Genomic DNA, 27,056 nt, shown 5'->3' on the forward strand with positions numbered 1-27,056 from the left:
AAAAATATTTTACACCAATAAGAAAACAATAATTCCACTGTAACATTTAATGAAAAACGCAAACACTATGATGTAATTTTTTTTCTTCATTTTTTAACCGGGCTCTGCTGAAAGCAGAGTCCTGGCTATAGGCAGACAAATCGCAAATGTTACTATAAATAGCACAAATAAACAAAAAACCAAACAGCGTCAAGGTAAAGCTTCCGCTATACCAAATAGTTACCCAAAGAGCCATGTTTTGTCAAAAGTGTTGTTATTTTGGTGGTTTTTTTTTTTAATTTCGAATGAATTGTCTATCTTTTTTAGTTTTCTTATTAATAACTACTAATAATTACTATTCATTTTGGACACATACAATTTCAAACTGTCAATGTCAGTCTACATGTGCCGTCTACTACGGAAGCGTGTCGGGGCCTACACTGGTTGTGTTTCAACTTATTAACTGTCCTTCTTTTTATTGTATTATCAACACATAAAGTATTGTGACTCTTTATTTATGCAGATAAATTGAATTGTATCTTGTTATTTCTACATAATTAAAATCACTTTGTTGAATTTTACTAGTTTTATTGCTATCTGCGGTTTCGATTTTAAAAAAATATGAAATTTGCAATGATGATTTATGAACTTATTATATTGAGAGAGAAAATTAGACAAAGTACAATGAAATAAACGCTTTATAGCCATGTCGATATCAATATGATTTCATTTTTAAGGAACATATTGCGAAAATATTATCGAATGAACTTTGCGGGCGCAAGAGTGATGAAAGTGACGTCACTGAATTCTGAATATATCTGTAGACTATGGAAGCGTATCGGGGCCTACACTTGTTGAGTTTCAACTTATAAGCTGTCCTTCTTTTTTATTGAATTGTGAACATATAAAGTAATGTGACCTCTTATTTATGCAACTGTATTGAATTGTATCTTGTGATTTCTATATAATAAAAGTCACCTTAATGAATTTTACCAGTTTAATTGCCATCTACGTTATCGACTTACCAATATATATTTGAAAATGTTGTTATCGAATGAACTTCGCCGGCGCGGGAATTCTGATGGTACGTTTACGTCGCCTCACTCTGAATCTAGCTGTAGACGGAACACGTAGACTGCATTTGACAGTTTGATGTAATTCAAAAACAAAGAACAGTAATTACTTTATATTGATTGCAATTCGTATCAGTGTTTGATATCGTAGTTAGAGGGCTGCTACATGATCTATATATTAGCAGTTTGTCATGATCTTCTATGTTTGGGTTACTCTCCATTAAACATGTGATAATAGTTTTGAGTTGTGCATGAACTGATCGTATGGACGTTGGATTTTTTCATGTTGATGATTTGACGCGAGTCATTTCACCATGCGAAAAAAAAAAACACGCATTGAATGAACATTATGAGAAAATGCAACGCTTATGCAATTAGTTTATGCATAATATCATTTGATATCATAGTTAGATAACATTGTAGTTGAGAGGGTTGGTTATCATCCAATAATATTGCTTCAAGATCGTGTAATATCAATTTGAAGACAGATGTCTGAAACAAGCCTTGTCGATGAGAGACCGTTGTAACAAAGTGTTTATTGTATCATGATCACATAATTTTAGGGTAGGACTGCTCAGTACTATTACACACAATTCGTTGTGGATCTTAATTCATGGATGATAGGATCAACAAAATTCATGAAAATTGAGCATACACGAATTCCAATGATTCCACAAATGTCAGTCTGCATGTGTTTCCTAGAGATAGATTATGGGTGAGGTGACATACCATCAGAACTCCCGCCTCCGCGAAATTCATTTGATAACAATATTTTCGCAATATTTTTTTCAAGAAATGAAAACATATTTATGTCAATATACCTATAATGTATACATTTGTTTGTCAACATTTCTTTCTCGATATGACTTAAAGGGACTTGGACACGATTTGACTTAAAATTTTCAAAATTTATTTTTCCATTTTCAATGTTTATACTGATACATATCGGTGCGTCTTTTTACCCCAATGAACCCCAATGATACCCCAATGAACCCCAATGCTACCCCAATGATACCCCAATAAACCCCAATGATACCCCAATGAACCCCAATGATACCCCAATGAACCCCAATGTTACCCTAATGATACCCAAATACACCTAATGATACCCCTATGATACCAAATGATATCCCAATGATACCCTAATGAACTTTGAAATATTAATACCCCAGTGAAACTAAATGTGTGCATAGTTAAAAGATCTTCCGCGCAAGCATGTGAATAAACACCGTACATGTATATAATTAATATCAAGGTGTTTTTTCCTTTTTGTTTTTGTTCACTTTTGACCGAAAGTTTTCTTAATTCTTTTTAGCTCACCTGAGCCAAAGGCTCAAGTGAGCTTTTCTGATCACAATTTGTCCGTTGTCTGTCGTCGTTGTCGTTGTCGTCGTCGTTGTAAACTTTTCACATTTTCATCTTCTTCTCAAGAACCACTGGGCAGATTTCAACCAAATTTGGCACAGAGCACCACTAGGTGAGGGAGATTCAAATTTGTTCAAATAAATGGCCACGCCCTCTTTAAAGGGGAGATAATTGAGAATTATTGAAAATTTTGTTGATATTTTTCAAAAATCTTCTTCTCAAAAACTATTCGGCCTGAAAAGATTAAAGTTGTGTGGAGGCATCCTCAGATAGTGTAGATTCAAGTTTGTTCAAATCATGGTCCCCGGGAGTAGGGTGGGGCCACAATTTGGGGATCAAGTTTTACATAAGAATATATAGAGAAAATCTTTAAAAATCTTCTTCTCAAAAACTATTAGGCCAGGAAAGCTCAAATTAAAATGGAAATATCCTCAGGCAGTGTAGATTCACTTTTGTTTAATCATGGTAACTGGGGTAGGGTGGGGCCACAAGAGGGGGATCAAGTTTTACATAGGAATATATAGAGAAAATCTTTAAAAATCTTCTTCTCAAAATCTATTAAGCCAGGAAAGATCAAATTTGAGTGGAAGCATTCTCAGGTAGTGTAGATTCAAGTTTGTTCAAATCATGGTCCTCGGGGGAAGGGTGGGGCCAAAATTGGGGGATCAAGTTTTACATAGGAGTATATAGAGAAAATCTTTAAAAAAAATTCTTCTAAAAACAATTTGGCCAAGAAAGCTCAAATTGGCGTGTAACCATCCTCAGATAATGTAGATTCAAGTTTGTTCCAATCATGGTCCCTGGGGGTAGGGTGGGGCCACAATGGGGGATAAATTTTTATATATAGAGAAAATCTTTAAAAATATTCTTCTCTATTAGGCCAGAAAAGCCCAAATTTGAGTGGATGCATCCCCAGATCGTATAGATTCAAGTTTGTTTGAATAATAGTCCAGGGGTTATGGTGAGGCCACAATGGGGGATGACTTTTTACATAGGAATATATAGAGAGAATCTTTAAAAATCTTCTTTTTAAAGACTATCTGGCCAGAAAAAGCTTAAACTTGTGTAGAGGCATCCTCGGGTAGTGTAAATTCAAGTTTGCAAAATTACAGTCCCTAGTGGTAGGGCAGGGCCGTGATGGCGGTTTGAATTTTTACATAGGAATATATAGAGAAAATCTTTAAAAATATTCTGGGAAAGTTTTCGGTCCAAAACTCAGTACTTAGTGTGAAAGCACAGGTTATGCAGATTAAAGTTTGATGAAACCATGATTCCCTAGAGAAAAGTGGGGCCACGAAATGGGGGGGGGGGTTCTGTGATTTCATCAATATTCGTTGAATACCAATTTTCGTGGATTTCGTTGTTAAGTTGATCCATGAAATTAAATGTTCATTGAAATTCACTTTCAACAAACATTTTGTATTGATAGGATCATTGGCCACGAAATTATGTATCCTTGAAACTGTGGTTTTCAGAAAATCCACGAAAACTGATACCCACGAAAATTAATGAAACCACAGTATATAGGAATAGAGAAAAATCTTCTTACAGGTACAACAACAAAAAGGGCTTGGTATTTACGAAAAAAAGAGGTGGATAAAAATTGGCAGATTTTGAATTTTTTTTTAGCAAGATCTATTGTACTTAGTTGCCAAGATATTTTGATACTGTAATGCTAATTTGATCAGAATTAAGGCAATTGTTGTTCAGGTGAGCGATGTGGCCCCTGGGCCTCTTGTTTTGAAAACTATTCTTTAAAATTAAAATAAAAAATCCATATAATTTTTTATTACTGTCCCAAATAAGAATTTAAAGCAATTTGGGAGCAAAATTAAAAAGCAATTGGGGAGAGAGGGGGTTATCTCATTCAACTTTCCTTTTTCTGCATACATCATTTATTCTTTAAGACGTAGAAGTAAAAACTGAAGTCTTTCTCTAATGGAAAAGAATCAATATGTCTCTTTTTTTTAAAGTTATGTTGAACTAGCACAAATGACCAAAGCTCCCATCAGGACATAATTACAGGTCACAAACAATCTTTGAGTCAAATTTTAGCTTAAAAAATTATAATAATTTCCCATCACAAGATATGGCCCAATCGGTGTAAAAAAAGGCACGTAGTTGAAATTTCATTTGTTTAACATGTTGTTACATAAAATTCATTAAGTGTATCAATTATGAACATACTTAGTATCATTTGGGTATTTCAAAGTTCATTGGGGTATCATTGGGGTTCATTGTGGTAAAAAGACGCACCCGATACATATAGAAGTTTATAATGCTATGTCAAAATTTGAAAGTCAAATATCAAGTTATAGGCAAGATACAGAGTTCATAATTCTATGTTTTGTAAACAAACTCGAATATTGTCATTTTTTACATATGTGTTGTATTGGTGTTAGTTTCAATCAAATGTATCTTTCTTTTGTTGATAATAGTATTTATGAAGATACTGAATTAGTTTAAATTGTTTTTACTTGTTATTTTGTCAAAGAAATGGTAAGTCTCTACATTGCATTTTTTGTAAACAACTATAAGACGAGCTTTGTTTACATAACAACCAATTCTTACCTCTCTATCTCACTTGTAGCTTGACTTTAACATTCAGTATTTTGGTCAACCATTTAAAATGCACTAGTGAACCATTTTATACATAAAAAAACGAAATTTTTGATCTTAAATCGTGTCCAAGTCCCTTTAAACCCGTTTTTATATTATTATTTTCAATTAAATCTTTAGATGAAAGGTATTTACAGCCTCAAAATGGTTTGTTATGAATAATATGACTTATTTTCAATGCATCTTCATTTATTTTTTTCTTATTAATTATATGTAATTAATCCAGAGGTGCTCGAATAAAAGTTCACGAGACTTCACCGATATTTTTTCATTTCCTGTGAAATTTTGAGCGGAAGTTAAAGTGCTCGGATAATGTTCTCAAAATACGTTAGTACTGGTCGTTTTTCATATCATATCCTAGTTGGATTTATGTTAAAACATGTAAATCTTTTAAGATGTATATCTTATTTCACCATCGAGCAGTTATATTTTATATTAAACGATGATATTCAGTACAGAGCTATCGTTCGTGTTCAACCACGTGTAGAGTGGTTGAAAATATAAACATTGGGCTGCTTAATGAAATCATAGCCATGGTTGATGCTTGTTGTGTGTAATACCACGTTTTTTAGAAATATAATGGGTGTCTGTTTTGCATAAAAACTTCGTAGATCGAGCCATTTTCAAGGAACATTCTGCATAAAATAGTTTAGTCTGTTTCACTATTAATGCTATCACAAGGTCGGGCGCTGATCGAAAATTAATCCTCAGGGAGGATCTCTACAAGTATTTTAATTGTTGAAACAGGAGACAAAAACTATGTTTGATATTGTCGCATTTATTTCTAGAACACATTTTATCCACAAATTAATTATGAGGTGATAATTTTGGTCGGGGTGTGATCAAATCCAATAAAGCCCGAAGGGCTTTATGATGGATTCCTTATTACTTATCTTTATACAATCTTAAACCATCCTACAATATTTTTAAAATATAAATAAGCAAACCCCGCTGGCGCCTAAATTTGGCTTCATTTGAAGTTGTGGGTTATATAGTATAGTATATAGTATTTAAACGTAAGAAGTGTACTAGGAGCGAACTACCGACGATTTCTTCCAGTATTTTAAAGATGTGTGTAACGATACTAATAGGCATGAACCCAATCTAATTACTGATAGTTTGGTAACAGAAGAGTCGGTATTCCTTGAACTAGATAGTTATATTTCTGATGACGAAGTTGTACGTGTTTTGAATGGTTTAAAATGTGACAAAGCCAGCTGGATAATTTATTTAATGAGTACTTTGTCAAATTTAAGGATTTTTTCATCTGTCTTAAATAATAGATTGGTCCTCTGCTAGTAATGTTATATCTGACGCACAGTTTGGATTTAAACCAGGGTTTGGTACTGTATTCGCACTACACAGAATGATTTCACATCAGATTAATAAGGGGGAAAAGTTATATTGTTGCTTTATAGAATATAAAAAAGCTTTTGACCGTGTCGATAAAGAAAAATGTTTGTAAAGTTGCCAGAAGCGGAGTCACGGGAAAATGTCTTAGTGTTATTCGTAAACTCTACAGTGATGTTCAATCATGTGTGAAGTTCAAATCAGATCTCTCTGAGTTCTTTTCTTCCACAAGGGGAGTAATGCAGGACGAGGCACTTTCTCCATTCTTATTCTCCTTATTCATTAACGACTTCGAATCTGATCTCCTTAAGGTAGCTCGCGGGTTTACTTGCTTGTGAGAAAACCTACCTTGAAAATTTGTCCACGTGATCCATAGGTTTTATAGTTTTATTTCTAAAATTTATTTAAGATTCGTCTGCGCGGTAATAATGTTATCGTGTTTCAAATACAGTGTCATTAATAAAATTAAGCAACGCCATTTCAATGAAATATATAGCAAAATGCACATTTTAACCGAGAAACGCATTACAAAACTATGCTCCAAACTTTTAAACGATTCAGACGAAATTAATCATACTCAACACAAAAACAGAGGAGATAATTATGAATCAATTCATTAAAAAATATCAGTATGTGTTCTCGGCCAATTTTTGGCAAAAAAACTTCGAAGATTTAAAAGATTTCTCAAAACCTTATATTTTCATTACGACGTTAGCCTGACGTAATCATTTCCTTACTTCTTAGAACACCAAAATTGAAATGCATTTATTGCCAAGAACATGTAAATGCTTATTAGACATTATTGTGAATGTTATCAAATGCAATTAATGTAAGGCTGTAAAGATACAGAAAATTGCTATTTTTGTTTTTATGAAACTCTGAGTCAATCAATGCAAAAATAAAATGCCAGGCAACTACTGACATTATAAGTAAGTAATCGAATAAAACAGTTATCTCAAGCCAAAAGAAATTTAAGAATTTAATCGGTAGTACAGATTACGGAAAGTTATAATTGTAAAAAAAAAAAGTGAAGTTCATGCATGTATACATTCTATTTTAAAACATGACTTTAAATGGAAGAGTTCTAACGCACACTCATTCTTAATCTTTATAGAACAAAATGTGACAATGTATGTGACATCTTTAAATTTTCAGCACTTGATATTATAAATCTTTGTATAAACAGTCATAAACCGCATATAAGCTTTTTAAAATATTTTTCTTTTATGCTTCTAAATATCTCATTTGTCATTTTAAAAAAGAATTATGAGTTTACTATGACGGTCAACTCTTTACGTCGATTCCTATTATGACGTCAGCAAACCCGCGAGCTACGTTAAGAGTGTATGTGAACCTATTCAACTTAACGACATCTCAATGTTTCTTTTGATGTTCGCAGACGACACTGTTTTACTGTCTGAGTCTAATGAGGGTCTTCAAAATATCTTAGGTAATTTGCATGTTTATTGTGAAAGTTGGAATATTAATGTAAATGTGACTAAAACAAAAGTTGTTGTGTTCCGAAAAGGATCAACACTACCTAAAAGTTACAGATGGTTTTATAATAAGCAACCGGTCGAGCTTGTAAATAGTTTCAATTATTTAGGCATGACCTTGAGTTTTAATGGTAAATTTAATCTAACACAGTAGATACTGGCTCAACAACGTAGCAAATGCATGTTTGGTATACGTGGTTTTCATACAGGAAAGGACGTTAAAGGTGTCCATACTCGATTTTGTAAATTAATACTAAGAGTGTTCAGTTCCACGCCCAATTTTATGATATATCCGGAACTGGGTCGTTTGCCTTCAATTATTTCAGAAAGTTAAAATTACTGAAATATTGGGTGAAAATATTAAATACGCAAAATTATATATTAAAAAACATACATGAGGATATGTATTCCACCCAATGTGAAAATTCTTAGATTTTTATGGTAAACGATTTCTTGTGCTCTGCTGGCTTTGGCAATGTTTGGTATGCACAAAACGTTCTAAATCAAAGAAAACTGTTTTTAGATATTAAGCAAAGACTATGTGATGTCTTTATCCAGGAAAGAGACGCCTTCTTTGCATGTTCCTCTAAATGTTACGTATACAAATATTTGTAAGACCCTTTTGGTCTCCAGTATTATCTTAAAAATGTATATCAGAAACTTTTGTTCACTATTTGACAAGATATAGATTTTCTGCACATAGACTAGTAATAGAACAAGGTCGGTATAATCAAACTGTACACTCGCGTCGCATTTGTAGATTTTGTACTCTTAATATGATTGAAGATGAACATCGCTTCATTCTAGAATGTCCAAAGTACAGTCATTTACGGTGTTTTAATATAAAAAATTATTACTGCTCACAGCCTTCTTGATTCAAGCTTGTTCAGTTGCTGAGTTCGAAAAATAAGAAACAATTAAACATACTATGTATTTTTTTTAAGAAAGCCACAGAGTATAGAAAGAATTTTGCTTTAAGTAATACATATAATATGTTTTACGGTGCGACCGTTGGGGCGAGCGCAGCATGTGATCAAATAATAAGTTATGATAAATCAATAAAAATAAAAGTATCAACGTAACGTAAATGAATTTAAATGCAAAATAAAATATAAACATGCCTATTTTTTCTAGTAAATTTTCATTATTCATAATTTATGAGATTGTTTATTTATTTAAATAGAATTTATCTCAGTTTTTACAATGTTGTTAAATAATAAAGATTTTAACATAATGTTTATTGCAGTTTATTTCCTCTTTTTTTGCAGCAGACATTTTTCTTAAACTTACATATAAAAAATTGACTTATCATAGAGCCCCACCCCCCCCCCCCCCCTGTTTAAAAAAAATATAATTTACGTATAAAAAAAAATTGCTGATCATATAAGAAAAACGGTTATGGACCCCCCCCCCCCCTCGGGAGGATGTAATAAATGTGAAAATAAAGATACCATTGAGCAGTTAAAGAGCTAAATGCATACTACGCACTCACCATTCCTCACCCGGATTAGAATTTTCCTGATTTTAAGAATTTTTTTTTCATTTTGCTTGTAAATATTTTTTGAATGATGCTGCCGCGCCCCTTTTAAAAACGTTCCTGGAAATTAATTACTGTAAATATATAGTGAATAAAATAAATGTGAGCATTCATCCAAATGAGAGCAAGTTACAACTGTTTCCTATTAAAAAAAATGTTCCCATTCGTTAGCTTTGCAAGATTTTGAGAAGATTTTGGTACTTATATTATTAGCAGATTTACAATAACTACTTAGAGTAATTTCCCCTTATTGTGACGTCAAATTTCACGTCGGTCAAGTGTCGTCTCAATCGTAACTACTCGGCCATTTCCGTCACCGCAAATTTTTATCGGTTACGGAAAAGGGCGAGCGTGATCCGAATGGTGTCATCTGTCTCTTTGAAAAAACCCTGAACAAAAAACTAAGTGAAATATACTGTTTTGTTTACTTAAAAAGCATGATATTCTTGAAATTACACAATTGATCTGTTTCTCAAAAGTTTTACTTTGATTCTCGCGAGAAGGAATCAAGTCTAGTGAGATCGTCCGACATTGATAAATTGCATTGTGGGTCAAAATTTACTGACACCGAAAAATTCTGTGGGATCAATGTGCAAGAAATCCATTGTGACGTCACTCGAAGAAACGACAACTCTGTTAGTCTTATGTAATGGAATTATTTTATTTACAATGCATGATGTACATAGTCTTTTATCTTGTTCTCGTGAGAGTGTGAAATGGGAAACCATATTTACAGGGAATTACTGGGACGATTTAAACAAGGCATTACTGGTCCGATTTACTGACGCCAAAAAAATCCGTTGAATGAATGTGCAACTAGTCCGAATTTTCTATTCACACACGCCTTGCCGGTAGAGCTCGCTTCGCGCCGGCGCTGCGCACCGGCGAGCTGCGCTCGCTATTATCGTCCAAATAAATTTTAGTATCATAATATATATATATGTACATTTTTTCTTTTCTTTTTTTTTATTGTAATTACATTGTACATTTGTGGTAATATCTCATAATGGCAGATGTGTCTGTGTACTGCCAAAAAATTTGTTCACATTGATTATGTATTTACATGTATTTATACAATGCCTATAAACCATGTGGTTTTGAGCTAATAAGCTATACGTACTTTTATTCAAAACAACAATTTAATTTACCAAATCAAGAGATCCTGGACACCAATAATTAGCCACTTAAAAATAGGAAGAGATGCATCAACAGAGCGGACAAACGTATGGACCAAAAATGTCGAGAAAAAGCTTTTGACTTAAAATTCATTCAAAGCTAAAAATTGCTGCGTTAATTGAGATAATTGTCATGATTTGACAACTATAAGTTGTCATGTTGTAAATTTTGTATTTACTGGTTCCTGGTAAATTCAAAGTTCACAACATGATATAATGATTAAGTTTTCAAAATTTTCTTACTTTGTTACAAATAATTGACTGAGAACATTCAAGTGGTTGATTGTCATGATCGAGCAATAGCCTTGTACTCGAGTACGTGTTGACATCCCTAATCTTCAGACATTTTAAAATGTTTTTTGTCGGTATGAAAGTAGGTAGCATTGGAGGAAAATGCCTAACACGCATTGTTGTTAGACACCGACATTTCATTAAATATGATACAGTTTACATATTAAATCGATTCTTATGCTTAAGACATATGTAAAAAATAAAATTGGCCTTGAAATTATGCTTTGCAACCTACGTTTTGATTAGCTAGTATAGGTATGTTAATTTTTATTTTAATTGGGACAAACCTAATTTTTCCTTTAAATTATGCAAACATACACTCTGCTAGCTGTAAGTAGATAGTTAAATAGGTAGTTTGTCTATTTAAGCTATTTAATCGGTAATTGCATGAATGGGAAGAGTATTAAAATGAGGATAAAATTATACAATACATTATCACTAATACTTGTTGTTAAATTTCGAGTTTGATATTACTGATTAAAAATGATATTAGAAAATATGCATATTATGCTATTTCATGTGTGTTTTATTCAACGAGTTAAAATTGTATTTATTTTTGAGAGGCTTGCCGAGCAAATATAAACATCATTTCAACAAGTTAAGAAAGATAAACACAACTAGAGCAAGGCTCGTTGCAAAGCAATGAGTGTGTCTTCCGTTAATGTCGAAATTTAAGCTAAAGTTCCTGTAAGAAGCAGAGTTCTGAAACCAATAAACATAAGTAACTAAGACAAACAGAAAAAAATCGAATTATTCTTGGTACAACTTAAAAAAAACCCGAGTGATTCTTAGTACAAAATAACAAAAACCTTATCAATTTCAAGAACGACTTATCAATTACATATCCGAATGTGTAATAGTGCGATTTAACAATTATCGAATAATCTTAAGTACGAATTTATCTCTGAACAAAATAATAGTTTCTTAATCAAGAATGTGGAATCAAAGTTTCCGGAAAAATCAATTTTTAAACCCCTATATCCCCATAATGCATTGTCCGATTTTAAAATATATTTCAGTTTTAAATTATGATTAATAAGCTCTTATTTTTTGCTTTATGATTAATAACAAATTATCGCTTAAATATTAGTTATTATAAAAAAAGACTTTGTAGCCCTTCCGGCCTCTAATTTGAGGGGTCGTGTCCCTTTTTCTTGATATCAAATTAAAGTTCTCGAAAATATAAACATTTTTTGTTCAACAAGTATTCAAGAATTGTTAACCGTTTTAAAGATATCCAAACAAATGTGTACCGGGGCCACCAACAAAAAACTTTTAGGTCCCACATTGTTAAAAACATTATTCTGAGGAACTTTTCTTCTACAATGCTTTTCAAAATATTTCTCCCTTTCCAGATATTAATGATTAGAGTTTTGGACCCCTTGAAGCCCCTAATTGCGTAATATATGACTTAGGTATGGTACCATATAGATAAACAACTGTACAATGAACATTTTTGCTCCTATAACAAATAACATTTTTGTTTTTCAGTAAAGAGTTATTATAAAAAGATTTTAGAGCCCTCTTGGCCCCTTATTTGAGGGGCCAGCCGTTATTTCTTGATCAAATAAAAGGTCTTGTAAATATAAACACCTTTGGTCAACAAATGTTCAGAAATTGTTGACCGTTCTAAAGATATCTAAACAAATGTCTTTTCGGGGCCAACCCTTTAACTCTTTACTGGGGCCACCAACAACAATTATTTAGGTAGCATGTTGTTAAAAACATTATTTTGAGCATTGTTTGTTCTATAATGTTTATCAAAATATTTATCCTTTTCTAGATATTGAACATCAAAGTTTTGGATTTCTGGCCCCTTGAAACCCCTAATTACGTAAATATGACTTTGGTAGGGTACTGTATAGATAAACAGCTATTTAATGAACTTTCTTGCTTCTATGATTGATAACAAGTTATTCTTCAGTGAAAAGTTATTGCAAAAAGATTTTAGACCCATCTTGGCTCGTAATATGAGGGGGCAGCCCCTTTTTCTTGATAACAAAAAAAGCCCGTAGAAATTGAAACAACTTTTGCATTACATGTCTTAACAACATATTTATACATCAAAAGATATTAAAGAAAATGTGCGAAAATTTCGTGAACAAAGTTGGTGCTAATTTTCAGGTTCTGGCTAGCTTCACGGCCTTGTGCAATTTTCATAATTAGAAGCATGAAGGGACATCTACAGATATTCAACTTCAATCCCTAAAAATTTCAAGCTTTTATCTTGATTAGTTACGGAGGACAAAACCACCCTTCAAAATTTACAAAATCGTCAGTATCTGAAACTGAAAGTGACGTCATCATTTAAAATTTTAATGATCTGTAGCAACTATGATGCTCTATTAGTCCTAAAAATTTTGTGTAAATCGGTCGAATAGTTTTTGAAAGATTAAGCTCCAAAAAAGTCAGAAAAAAATGTAACTAGAGCAAAGCTCGTTGCAAAGCAACGGGTGAGTCTTCCGTAAATGTCGAGAGAAAAGCTAGAGTACCTGTAAGAAGCAGAGTTCTTAAGCCAATAACAAGAGAAACTATAACAATAAGAAATAAATTGAATAATAAATCCGAATATGTTCAAGTACGACTTAACATTTTTTTTGGTACGAGTTAATTTTACGTTTAACTTTACGCTCTATTTTAAACCAAGAACGCGGAATCAAACTTTCTGAAAAATAAAAAAAACAACATAAAAATAAAGAAAAAGAAACCGTAGAATAACAAGAGGGACTTCCGTTGGAAACGGAAGACCCTACTAATAAAGAAAAAACAAGAGGGTCTTCTGTTGGAAACGGAAGACCCTAATCATAGATGCTTTATTTATCTCATACGATTCGACTTATCAAAAGCTTTTGGAACAGTCCCTAACAAATGAAACGAACTAGACTTTGTTTCAACCTTATCGATAATGCAAATCTGTATTACGTGGTTATCATGACCTTGCCCAATAAAATAAAGTACAACTGTTTTGACTTGAAGTATCACCCAAATAAACTTAAATTTGAAATACTCTTTTATTCTCTAAATAAATATTTCTCATAGGGTAATTACTTGAAATGAAAATATGAAAGACTTAGATACTAGTAGTGAAATTGTTGACAAACACAAAGTTGCGGAAGCTATATAGTTTGAATTGGCTCGAAAGCGAAACAGTTACCGTAAACCTGGTTTTAATGATGAGTTGAAAATGTAAAAATGTTCACGAAAAGAGAGTTGACGTGTATTAATTTTGACAATATTTCAATTCTGACTGTATAGTATATTGAATATAGAGACAAGATTTATCGCTACATCACACTGTGATCCTGATAAATACGACCTTTCAAATGTCGATTAAAATTGGAGTGGACACAAAATACACTTAAAACTAACAAAGAATCATACATTAAAGTAATCATATTCTAATATTCTATGCTTATAACTTTGAAAAAATTAATATTGAAAACGGACATCGAATATCAATCAGCTTTTGTAAAAGATCATGAGAGTCGATAATAGACTGAGTAAAATCATCAATTCTCTCACAAAATATTTAATTATTAAAAAAATGTTTCTAACTAATGTATAATACTATTTTTGTTGGTATTGCTATGCTTTACATCTACATCATTGGACCTATTAGATAAAATACTGAAATAGAAAATTAATTAGAACATATTTTTAATGTAACTTAAAATATTTGTCACTGTAAATATTACCGGTTAACATCTGATAACCATGCAGGCTTTCATGTTTATCAATGAATATTATCTTAACTATGTTGTTCATTGTGACCTTTAAATGATGCTTTGAAACCTACAATTTGATTGGCTCGTTGAAGTGTCTTATTTGTTACATAAGGTAGGGTATCCCACAGGTTTCTCTTTAAATTTTGCAAAATATACATATCTGAAGCTATAAGTGAAAAGTGCAGAGGTAGTTCGTCTTTTAAGTAAGTAATTTCATAAGCATTTTTTTTATAAAAAGGTTAAGTCTTTAAATGTGGATATAATTAGATATTATATTGTAGTTATTTATTGTGGTTTTATTTTCGAAATGTGCTTTTTTAAATATGTGAGCAAATTGAAAATGGTGTCTATATTCCCGAGGCTTGTCAAGCAAAAGTTTTAGTATGATTAAAAATAAATGTAGAATCACACAACCAATGGTGTTTTATTAAACTCACACGGTTTCATTTGAGACAATCCATAAATTGACATGGACTAGTTTTTCTACACCTTTATTGATAACGGAACGGTGTATTATGCAGATATTGTTAACTTGCCCATACAACAAACTTCAATGTGGAATGTTTCTTGTCAGATAAACTTTGATATGCTTTTTTATTCTTGAAAGATATTATTTACGTCTTTTCGGAAATGAAATAGCTGTTCCAATGTTAAGTATTACTACAAAAATACAAAAGGTACTGTGGTTTCATTAATATTCAAGGTTATAAAGTGGATGAAGTGAAAATCACAGTTTCAAGGATACGTAAATTCGTGGCCAATGACCCTACCAATACAAATTAATAGTAGAAAGTTTATGGATAAACTTAACAACGAAATTCACGAAAATTAGCATTCATCAAATATTGATGAAACCACATGTACAGTACCATGTATGTTTGATTTCTAAATATTTGTTTCTTAAAGCTGCTTGGTCCAATTTTATATCAAATTTTATGCACGCTTTTAAACGATGGTTATACTTAGTATATGTATAATAATAGACATTGCAGTAGTTTTTTCTAGTCAATTCAGCCAAATTTCAATGAAGAAAAATACGTACAAAATTTGCTAACAAACAAACGACATAAAAGGGTACCGCGTTATTTTGCCTCATGTTAAATTTCACCCCTGACGACGAGACGGGTATTGTTATATTACGACTTTGACATCGCATTAATTGAAGGTCGAAATAATCAGACAAATTAAAAATAAACATGTGTACGTTTTGTTCGCTAATATTTCTGAAGTTTTCTTTTCTTGACAATCGATTTTTAACATGTGGGTTGAATAACCAAAATCATTTGGGGGACGAAACCAAACGGTTTCCTTTTCTAAGAATTCCTGTGATGCACTTTGGTTTGTTTTTTCGTTTGCTTAGAAAGAAATTATTTTTATTTACTTTGAATATTTCTAACTTTGAAAGGAGACTGATTCTGTTCGTGTAAATAGGAGAAAGTCCATAACTTTCTAAAATTTTTATACTGTAATAACAAAAAAATCGGACCAAGCAGCTTTGAAGCTTAAATCTTTTAAATGCAAATAATGAAATGACTCGAGAGAGAAACAGTTGCTACAGTTTAGCACAGTGCTGTACCTATGTCCTCCAGGAAAATTCGGGTAGAAAGACGATAAACAATTGGAGGCCATCGTTGTAATTTAAAAAAAGAACGATTCATCTAATGTTGATAAAAGTGTATTAAAAGAAATTCCAACGAGTCAAATACAGTAATTTGTTAAATCATGCACACTTTTAAAATATATCAGAATTTATAAACGGTTATATAATCCTACTTATAATGAGACAAAGTTACAACATTAATAGTATACAAGATTCAACATTTTTCTCAGCAAATAGTTGTAGAGAGAACACCAATTATCCTCTCTCATATATTTTTAAATTTATAAAATAAGTATGCAACTGCGGTTTGCTGTTTTAAATGTTTAAAAAAAGGCATTGTTCTGGTCATGTGTGCGTAATTTGCATACAAAATTTAAAAATGTAGAGTCTAATATTTATTGCTTTACACCAATTAATAACAGTTTTGGGAAGAAACAAGCCAGTTAAAAAATTGTTTACATTTTTATCCTCATATGTACAGGATGGTCGCACACCATCCTTGACAAAAAAAAAAGGACATCAACTTTAACAAAGTCATTGACAAATGTGTCTCTAAATTGTTAAGGTATACGTTTTAATTACTCATTATGACTTTTTTTTAAATTCCACTGGTGAGAATGAAAAACCATCTATTGTGTGTTATCGACTTTTATTGTAGTGTTATTTTTCACTTTTAAAAAAGAAGGTCAATGACCTACTTTTTGAGTTAATGCTCATTGAATATTTTCGGAAAATTAAAGGAAAATCCCTAAAAATATTACACTATGATTGCGATTTTCTTAATTGTGAAAATAAATAAATCAAACTTGTTTAACACTTTTAAAAATAAAATACAGTTTATGGATGGCAGTGATAGTAATTACATACAAAACATTAAATTTTCGTTCGCAATTTTTATAGATATTCTAGTCTGAATTTCCTCTTTCACTCTTCAAATGCCTACCCATTTTTCCAATTTTACAAAAAAAACTACTTATATTGATCTTATTCTGTTGGAATATAATTTATATGAGGTCAATGATGAAATTTTTGAGATATGATGTTTTTTGGTTTGTTTTTTAAATATTCTTCAATTTTTTAAAAATTCGTGCCATACGATTATTTTAATGAATTAGAGAAGTAAAACTAATAGAAAATATGCAAAATTGTATAGACTAAAATAGAGATCTTCACTTTTAATATTAGAGTACTGCCAAAAATGTTTTAGCGGAAAACAAAATCTGCAAAATTTAGTCCGATTTTTTTCTGTTTGTCTAAAAGTCTATTTTTGTTTGAGCCTTATTCCATAATATAGTAGAAATATCGAATGTTATGTCAATAATAATTCATTTCACAAATACTTTTAATTTGTGTTTAGAACAAATTTGAACTCATGGCATTGAACTTTATAAATCCTAATTTGAGAACTCAAACCTTAAGTAAACAACATCCTTAAAATGTAAATGCACTTTGATTGGATTTCAATTCAAACATCAATTTCTAAGTTCATCTTTAAATTCATTATGACAGTGATAAAGTGTATAATTTGTTAAATTAATGTTCATGTGGTTGCATCAAATATGTAGGTCATCTTTTAACTATGCTTTAATAAAAGAGAAATACTTAAAACTGCAACTCATTTTGATGTACACAAGTATTCAAATATTTCATATAAATTGTTAATCAAATGGATTTAAATTAGGGATTTCTAAGATTTATTTGGTTTTTTTTTCTAAAAACATTGAACGAAGAACAATCTAACAATCTAGGATCCAGACTTTCATAATGAATTGAAAGATATCTGCAATGTAGTTGCTATATTTGTATAAAATAATGATATTCTGAGGACTTATACTCAGTTAAAGATTGTTCTCGTAATGGAGCAGAATGGAATTAAAGGAACTTAGACACGATTTGGTTTAAAATCTTTAAATTTTATTTTTCCATTTTCACTGTTTATAATGATAGATATAGAAGTTAATAATGCTATGTTAAAATTTGAAAGTCAAATATCAAGTTATAAGCAAGATACAGAGTTCATAATTCTTTGTTTTGTAAACAAAGCTCGATTATTGTCATTGTTTACATATGTGTCATATTGGTGTAAGTTTCAATAAAACATAACTTTCTTTTGTTGATAAAGGTATTTATGAAGATATTGAAATAGTTTAAATTGTTTTTTACAAGTCATTTTCTCTCAGAAATGGTATTCTCTACATTATATTTTTTGTAAAAAACCATAAGCTTCGTTAACATTACAATGATTACTCACCTCTGTATCGCGCTTGTAACTTGATTTTAACATTCAATATTTTGGTCAATCATTTAAAATGCGTCAGTAAACCATTTTATATATAAAAAATAAAAATAACATTTTTGATCTCGAATCGTGTCTAAGTCCCTTTAAATTCAATGAGACCCAAACGTGTGTTATCGTAGTTCCTTGTTATTTGTTTTTTTTAAATTTTGATACCTAAGGTGTAACATCCCTCTGCTACTAATTTTGTCATATACGAGGGTTGTCCCAAAATAATGTAGACAGGACACATAATTTATAATCTGTTCACTGCAATTTCATTAGACTTCTATTTTTTCTTCAATGACCCTTTGGTAAACAATGCTGAAAATTTCAAGTCTGTACTTTATTTTTTTCTCGAGAAAATGAATAATTAGTAACAACAAGTTTTGTCAGGCGGTGCAATGTGCGACGTCGAAAATTTCCAGTTTTACGTTGTTGCTAAACCCTCCACATCCTTTACGATAACATTTACGTTTTATTTCTGAAAATGTCTTAGAAAAAATATTATCTTTGAACATATACCCTGAGTGCACATTCAACATAAATTTCTAGTTTTTGTTTTTTTTAATATTTTTTAAGTACAAACGATCTGTCGGCTCCAAACTTGCCCTGTATTACTTGTTGTCTAACGTCCGTCTTGCCGAAATGTGTCGTTCAACATTTTGACGTCCATTGATATCGTTCGGAGTTTCTTTTTCCCACTTAATGTAATCATACTTGTTCAAATATTTTCAATGTTGATTAACTACCTAATCACAAAACGCATTTCTCATCGATTTTGTTAATTTCATTTCATTTACTTCCAAAGCCGCTTAGGATTTATTTCATGGTCTTTACAAAATTTTATCAGTTACTGCTGCGCCCCTTAAACGTTGACATCGTCATTTTATTACAAGTTAACTTTTCAACTTGTCACAAAACGCGCTATAAAATATTTAAAAGTTTTGTTATAGTCAAAACATTTTCTTTGTAATTAATAGAATTATTATCAAATATCAATGTATGTTTTATATGAATTTTTTCATTCAAAAAGTACTTTTCCTCGCAATTTTCATTTCATTATGTTGATTTTAACTTTTTGTTTTTGACATTGCGCCACATTTCGAATTTCTGATCTAACATGCTTTCATTTCACTAATTTAATCTCAAACAATATTTGATCTTAAAACATTATTTGAAATCTAATTTCTTAAACCCTTTGTGGCACAAATTTCATCTTCTTTTGTCTTCGATTAATTGAATAACGCCACTTGTTTACGCTATTTTGGGACAACCCTCGTATTTTTTAAAAAATCGCATATTGATTATCATCAAAGTCAATATCAATCGATTCATATGAAACAAAGTTTAAGCGATGAAGCGCTGCTAGATTTTTCAAAAATTCATAATATGTTAAATCATGATATGAAGAAAACTAGACATAATGATTATAAATAGCAAAATTTTACCATCGCAGCATAAAATTAAAAATCTAAAATGCATATGAAAATGATATATAGTAATATACATTTTCAATTCATATTACAAAACATATTGAAGCGCTGCATTTTAGTTCAGAATAGCAGTTTGTTGTATAGGTTTGAAACAAAGTTATCTTTCTTTATCATAGACTATTGAAGGTGTTACATACATGTTTTACATACAGTGCATGATAAATTGCCACAGTTTCTAACTTTTCAGACAAGGTTTTCTGTTTTTAAATTTGGATAAGATAATAGTACAAAATGGATATATATTAAAGAAATCCTAATTATGTAAACCAGAGCATTTTTTTATGTAACAAAAAAGGGAATCTTCAAGTAATTGTTATGATATCAATTTATGGATATATTGTCTTCAATCAAATGAGATATTAGGTGTTGTTTTTTCAATTTGTTTTCCCGTATCTGCTCCCTCAGAATAGTAAAGCCTTATTCATTTTAAAACATTTGAAATGTTATAAGTATTAAACGATTATAACTAAGTCTAAAATTTGTAATTGTCTTGGTCCCATTTTTCTCAATTATAATTCATTCAGCTCTGTGAACGAGCTATAGATAAAGAAATAAAACTATTCCATCAAAATATTTTCTGGCCTAAAACATCAAACATGTACTGTACATGTACTAAACAAGTACATAAAATTTAGTTATATTTAAAAGAAGAATTAATCCATCGGGAGGGGGGAGGGAGAGGTGGAGGACTAGTCATGTAGATATTGCCTCATAATTACTTTATCATTATGATACATTTCATGTCATTTTTTTTGTGTAAAAATTGTCTTTACTTTTTTGCCCTGGGGTTCAGTTCTTTCCATTCAAATTTTCTTTGTCTATATTTGAATTTAAATAAGTGTATCGCCTTCCAACATAAATTGGGACCCAGCACCACCTCCCTTGTTCTTACATGCCTCAAAAATTTTGACTTAAAGTAGATCCAGTGTTCTGTGATGTCACACTTTTTTGTAAAACTTTGAATTCTTTAAAAATTGTGCAAGATAGTTTTATTTATTTTATGTGAATTTTATCACATGGATGTAATTAGAATTATTGGTAGGTTCAAGATATTTTCGCGCTTAATTTTATCCTAAACTTCCAAATTTTTAAATATCTTATCTATGCAAAGGGGAAATAACTCTTTTTCTGACTTTTCTCTCAGTTGTATGTCTAAATGCTATTTTTTTCTTATTTCAACGATTAATTTTAAAATGATTTTGTAATTTTAGTTTTCTGATAATGTTGACGTTAAAATTAAACAAGAAAAACAAATTTCTGCATACAAGATTTTACTTTTAACAAAAAAAAAAATACGGTTTTCTAATGCTAAAATATGCTTTAGTTTATATTTATCTGGCATCTCAAAAAGTGTGATGACATGTATATTTTTTCAAACAATTGATGACATTTAAGTCTATTAAGTCGAAATCAGTTCAGTTTTTCAACTTTCCTCAGAGAATTTTACGAGTAGGGAGCTACCTTAACAGAAACAGTGATATTATTTTCTACAGAAGTTATCTCTCTTATCAGAGGGACATTCCACCTTAAGTAATAATATGCAAATATCTTTCATCTATTCCCATTAGTAGTACATACATGTATACATGTAAATGAGTAAAGTTAATCTTGACATTTGAAATAGTGCATGAAACTTATATGTAATACACATGTGAGACATAAAGATGCATGCATCATCCTTAATATTAGCAAATGCTTTTAATTGGTCACATGTGTTAAACACATGAAAAGAAAAGGTAAAACATATGCAAAACAAGTGTTTGAATACGTACATGTATGTAAAACATACAGGGCGTTTCATTTTAACGTTGCACATTCGTGAAAACACGTGTGTTAAACACATAGTAAGCTGCACATGTTTGTATTGTACATACATGAGCAATTGCATAACTTTAGGCTTAACATAGTATTTAATTGAATACATATTTTAATGATCTATTAGTCCATGTTTAGAAGATAAAGCATTCAACCATATAATAAATAGAAAAAAATGTGCTATGATTTACCATATTTTATTTGAAAATAATTTATTGCTTTCATGTTTGAAGAGGGGATAAGGCACAAATTGTTTAATTTTACATAATTAGTGATTACACAAAGTGATATTTAATATTAAACACAAAAGTATCAAAGGGTAATAAATACATGTAAAAATTATATTACGTAATGTTTAAAATAATGACAGTAGATAAAGAGACAATAAATGAAAACAACGACGTGTATGTAGCTTAAATGAGATTAATATTTAAACTGAAATTTACATTGATATGAAATTTTTTAGCCTGCATTTTCTCTTATTTTTCTCAATTTTGAAGGTATTGTGATATTTTCTCTATGCTTCCTGCAAATATTTCTGATTGTTATTCAAAATGAAGATAAATTGACAGAAAAGTTTATATAATTACCATTTAGAATGAGAGATAATCCAGTTTTTGTGATTTCTTAACACAAATCTATTTATAGAAAGCTCCTAAAAGGCCAAAAAAGGTAATTGTATTGAAAAATCATAATTCAAAAAACACGTTTCAAAACCCAAGTACTTTTTGTTAGCTCAAACTAGTTGAAAAATCCAGAATTAATGTAATTGCTTTAAGAAAAAATGAAAATTAAGCTCAGAAGTCTACATTAATTCTGAATTGCAAATCATCCGACATTTTTCTACGCCAATATTCTGCAAAAAAAGTTCTTGTTAGATTCTAAAATGTGATGAATATTTAAATGCCAAGTTGAAGAGTTGTAGAAAATAAAGAAAAATATGATCACCGTAATGTGTAACAAAAAGCTATGTTTTAGGTAAAATGCTTTACATAAAACCGATTAAAGGGGAATGGTCACGATTTGGGTCAAAAATTATTTCCCCTATATTAATGTTTACAATGCTTCACTAAGGCATTTTTAATAGTCATTTTAAATTGGAGTTTAAGTTCGTTGAGTTATAAGCGAGTTACAAAGCTTACAATTTTTTGCTATGTAAACAAAGCTTTTGTTTACGTTTTGAATGTTGAAGTAAAAATTCCAGTTGTTGACCTAAAATGTATGTGTTAAACGTTAGGAACTGTTTATTCATGCTTAAAATGAATAATATGATAGACAAATCAACTTGAAAAAGATTTTTTACTGGTATACTGAACCTATGTAAACAAAACCAGGGCACGAGCCTTGTTTACATGACAAGAAATTGTGAGCCCTAGCTGTGTCTTGCTCATAACTCTACATGTACGACTGACTCTCAAATTTCACTTTATCACTAGAAATGCATTCATAAAGCATTATAAATAATAAAAGCAGAAAAATAGAATTTGACCAAAATCGTGACCATGCCCCTTTATTCAGTTTTATGTTATATAGGTACCATTTATAGAGCATGTTTTTTTTTCTAATTTCAGGGATGACTAACAATGATATAAGCACTTTTAAAGGCACGTATACATGTATATTTTAAAGTCGACCAAAAGATAAAAAAATAAAAAAATAAACAAGTGACCAGAAAAGCATTTAATGAAAATTACCAATCAAGATAGCAAGTTTTTTGAATAAAACAATCTTTATAGCAGGGTACTAGAAAATCGAGTTATATCTGCGATAAACGGTTGTAAAGTAGGTTGAAGAAAAATAACCAATAATTTCATTTATATTCTAGCGCGATTCATTAATGGAAATGAAAGTACACGATCCACATGGGTGAAGTTGTCAAAGACAGAGGCGCAGCAGAATGGACCATTGAAAGGAGTGAAGTTCTCAGATCACAGTAGCGCCATTAAAAGGAACTCGACGATCGAACCTGGGTGATGCACAATGTCACACTATACATAGAGAATAATACATACCATTTCCAAATTACACCCTGCATCAGCCCGAGACAGACATGTCAGCCAGAGGACCGAAGGCCCTAGGGTTGATATTGGTCGAGGACTGATACAGTGTGTACTATGAGATATTGTATGCATTATATTTTTTACAAATTTATAGTAATTAAACAAATCTAAGATATGTTCTACATGTACGCTTAAGTTCAATGAAGACGTAATATAACCTTTAAATTACTTCATACTTTGGGAAGTATAGATCATTGGCTTTAATTTCTTTCTAATTTTAAAGTGGAAAAAATCAGAGGAGTTCAGAGAGGGATGAGATACGGATCCGTATTAGCCCCACAGATCAATATAAGCCCTGCAGAATCCCTTTCAACCTTTGAGGTTGATACGGGTATTTCAAAGTATGCTGTATCAAATATGCAAAAACCCTGTATTTATTACAAAGTATATAATACTAAAGATACTGTGTATGCCGTATCATGTTATACATGAGGTAACATTTTTTTAAGCTAGACCTATGATTTTATCGGTGTATGATTCTATGTCCGCCGTTTGATGTCATGCATGGAATATTGTGCTTTGCACGATGTATAAGGTTATACACGGGATAAGATGCTATAAATAGCTTATTTTTTATGCAAGACGTATAAATGTATGCATGGCTTAGGTACTATATAAAGTGTCAGTTGTTACACTTATGCATAAAATATATGTAATATAAGCTGTAGGATTCTACCTTTGTACCGCGTATGATGCTATGCACGGCATATGATTTTATGCACAACATTTTGTTGGACATGAATAGTTATCATGTTTATACTATGCCATCTATCTCCATATCTTTTTAATTTTTTTTAGGATCTTATACATTTTCTTGTGTACATTGCATGATACTCATAATACATATGCTATAGTCAAGCCAGATATACATGTATATGCAGCGCATTTGGTAATTTTTAATGAGAAGGCACATAACTTTGAAAGAAGAGCAATTGAAATCGATAGGAGGAAAAAATCAAACATACTGCATTCACACATTATTATTTTTCACTCGGAAAAATTCACATGAACAAAAACAGATTTCTTAAGAAAATGTATCATGGGAAATGTTGACATTATTTCTCTATTACTTAGAATACTCAGATTACCTCTAACAATATTTTAACGTTATCATCCGGGTCTGTTCCAATGCGAAATCCTCGTTGACTCCTTCCTTTTTAGCCTTACATCGAAACCCATTAAGCTAGAAAAGGCGTTTCAGGAGAAATCTTTTGAGTAATAAAGCAAAATGTGAATCGAGGAAATCTTGAGACAGAATATAGTTTTCTTACATGTATAGTCATGTAGGTGACAAACATGTGGCACGTAATGTCTGATATTGTTTGATGGTAACCTTACAACAAAACTTTATGAAAAATGCGTTGACTTTTTTCTGTTGTAAACTTTCCTTACTTATGTAGCAATATACCTTCATCACCTGCATATGGTGTTTTGTCTCTAAGTTTATTCGATACGCAAGGGCTTGCTCTTCGTATGAACAGTTTCTAAGGCGAGGTAAGATACTGATAAACAAGTTGAAAAAACAACACGATCAACGGTTTCGTTGAAAGTCATCTTTTCGTAAGTTCTATAGTCGATACAACGACCTTGTCAGCAAATACAATCTTCCACTGGGTCGCATGCTGACTGAAGTTTTTCATACTAATTGTTGGACCATAATTAATCACCTAATTGTCTACGAACTTTTAATTCGTTTTCCCGATTACGACCAAGAGCTCACGTTGGGTGTGACCGGTCAGCACAAGATGCTCACTCCTCCGAGACACTTGATCCAACCTCTATATTTTTAGAGATGCTTGTTGCTCTGCTATCAATTTGTTTTTCGTTTTATGGATTTTTAAGATTGTTGACGGTTTTTAATTGTCATTTTTAATCTTCATAAGCATGCTTTTAGAGAAAAAACCATTTACTAGTTTGTTCAGTTTACTTTGAAAGTGTTACGTTATTAATTTAAATAATGTATGATATAAATCATTCCTCAGATATAGATTATGAAATATGTTAGAAAACTTAACTTTTGTTTTATTTGAAATAATACGTCTAGGTATGTGAGAGTGAATCTGCCTTTGAATGGAAGGTTGTACAGCTACACTGTAAGTTTCGATGGAGATCGTCGTGAAATAGACCCGAACAACACTTTTATCGTGGTAAGCGAAAATGCATTACAAAGTCCCATGACAGTCCCTGTAGTGATCCATGTAAGCCCCATATATTAAATTCACAATAGCCCGTACATTTGATTCACAATAGCTCGTGCAGTTACGTGCATAAACACCTGGGACTGGCTCCCTAACCAGTTTAAATGATGTATATATCTGCTCATAGGGGGTGGTTATTCGATGCACTGGAAGTAGAAGTCTAACGACAATAAAGCTCTGAGCATTGGCTTAGCGCTTTAAACATGGAGAAATAAAGTTATTGCAAATTTTGTTTATAGACCTTACAAATTAGAGTATATTAACAAAATGTCCGTAAACAATAATGACTCATTCGTTAGTTTTATCTTATCTTAGTTTATCATAAGGCACGTTGACATTTAATTTCCACCATTATACAACGATTTCTTTTGACTTCTTCATTAAGCTTTCTTTTGTTTCTTTTGAAGAAAAATCTTATAACCTTCTTTAAAACATGTCGCTTACTCAAGTATTTTTTCTATTTTGTAATGCATAGTGTGTCGCTTATCCAAAAATTATTGATAGTAAATATCTCTCTATTTTGTAATGTATAGCATTTATATATGTGAGCTGCTTTGTTTTACATGTGTTGCATAAATTGCTATTTATCATGAATATTATTTTTTTCCATTTTAGCCCAATAATGACTCAATTGTCGTCAAAATTGAGAGAATGATGGGGTTTAAACAGCCTGCTTAATTAGGACTGACGAGTCTGTACACAGAATCTGGGAAAGAAAACTATTATAAACATCAAATCAAAATTATACAGATTATTTGTTTACTCCAAGTCTCTTAAATGCAAAATCAAATAAAAATTATGACTTTTTTGTTTAATATTTATCTTTTATGTTCAATTTGAGGCCAAAAATTGAGTTACATAAATGGTTTGTTAGACACGTAAACAGTTACATGAACATTAAATCCCTTCAAAGTATTTACCACGGTTTGACATACATAATTTCAAACACTTAATCCATTTCTGAAATGCGTCAAGGTTCGTTAGTTTATGTAGACCCCCAAG

At 31.1% G+C, this 27,056-nt stretch overlaps 1 protein-coding gene across 1 annotated transcript; it reads left to right on the forward strand.

Annotated features, from left to right (window-relative positions):
- Nucleotides 1-14,719: 14,719 nt before the first annotated feature.
- On the forward strand, nt 14,720-26,869 carry LOC128163658 (uncharacterized). The gene is made up of 5 exons (XM_052827283.1): nt 14,720-14,813; nt 23,368-23,400; nt 23,622-23,766; nt 25,901-26,003; nt 26,670-26,869. The coding sequence occupies exons 2-5, from the start codon at nt 23,370-23,372 to the stop codon at nt 26,730-26,732; spliced, it is 342 nt and encodes a 113-aa protein (XP_052683243.1). The 5' UTR covers nt 14,720-14,813; nt 23,368-23,369; the 3' UTR covers nt 26,733-26,869.
- Nucleotides 26,870-27,056: the final 187 nt, after the last annotated feature.

The sequence above is a fragment of the Crassostrea angulata genome, chromosome 9, assembly GCF_025612915.1.
Source record: "Crassostrea angulata isolate pt1a10 chromosome 9, ASM2561291v2, whole genome shotgun sequence".
Taxonomy (NCBI): Eukaryota; Metazoa; Mollusca; class Bivalvia; order Ostreida; family Ostreidae; genus Magallana; species Magallana angulata.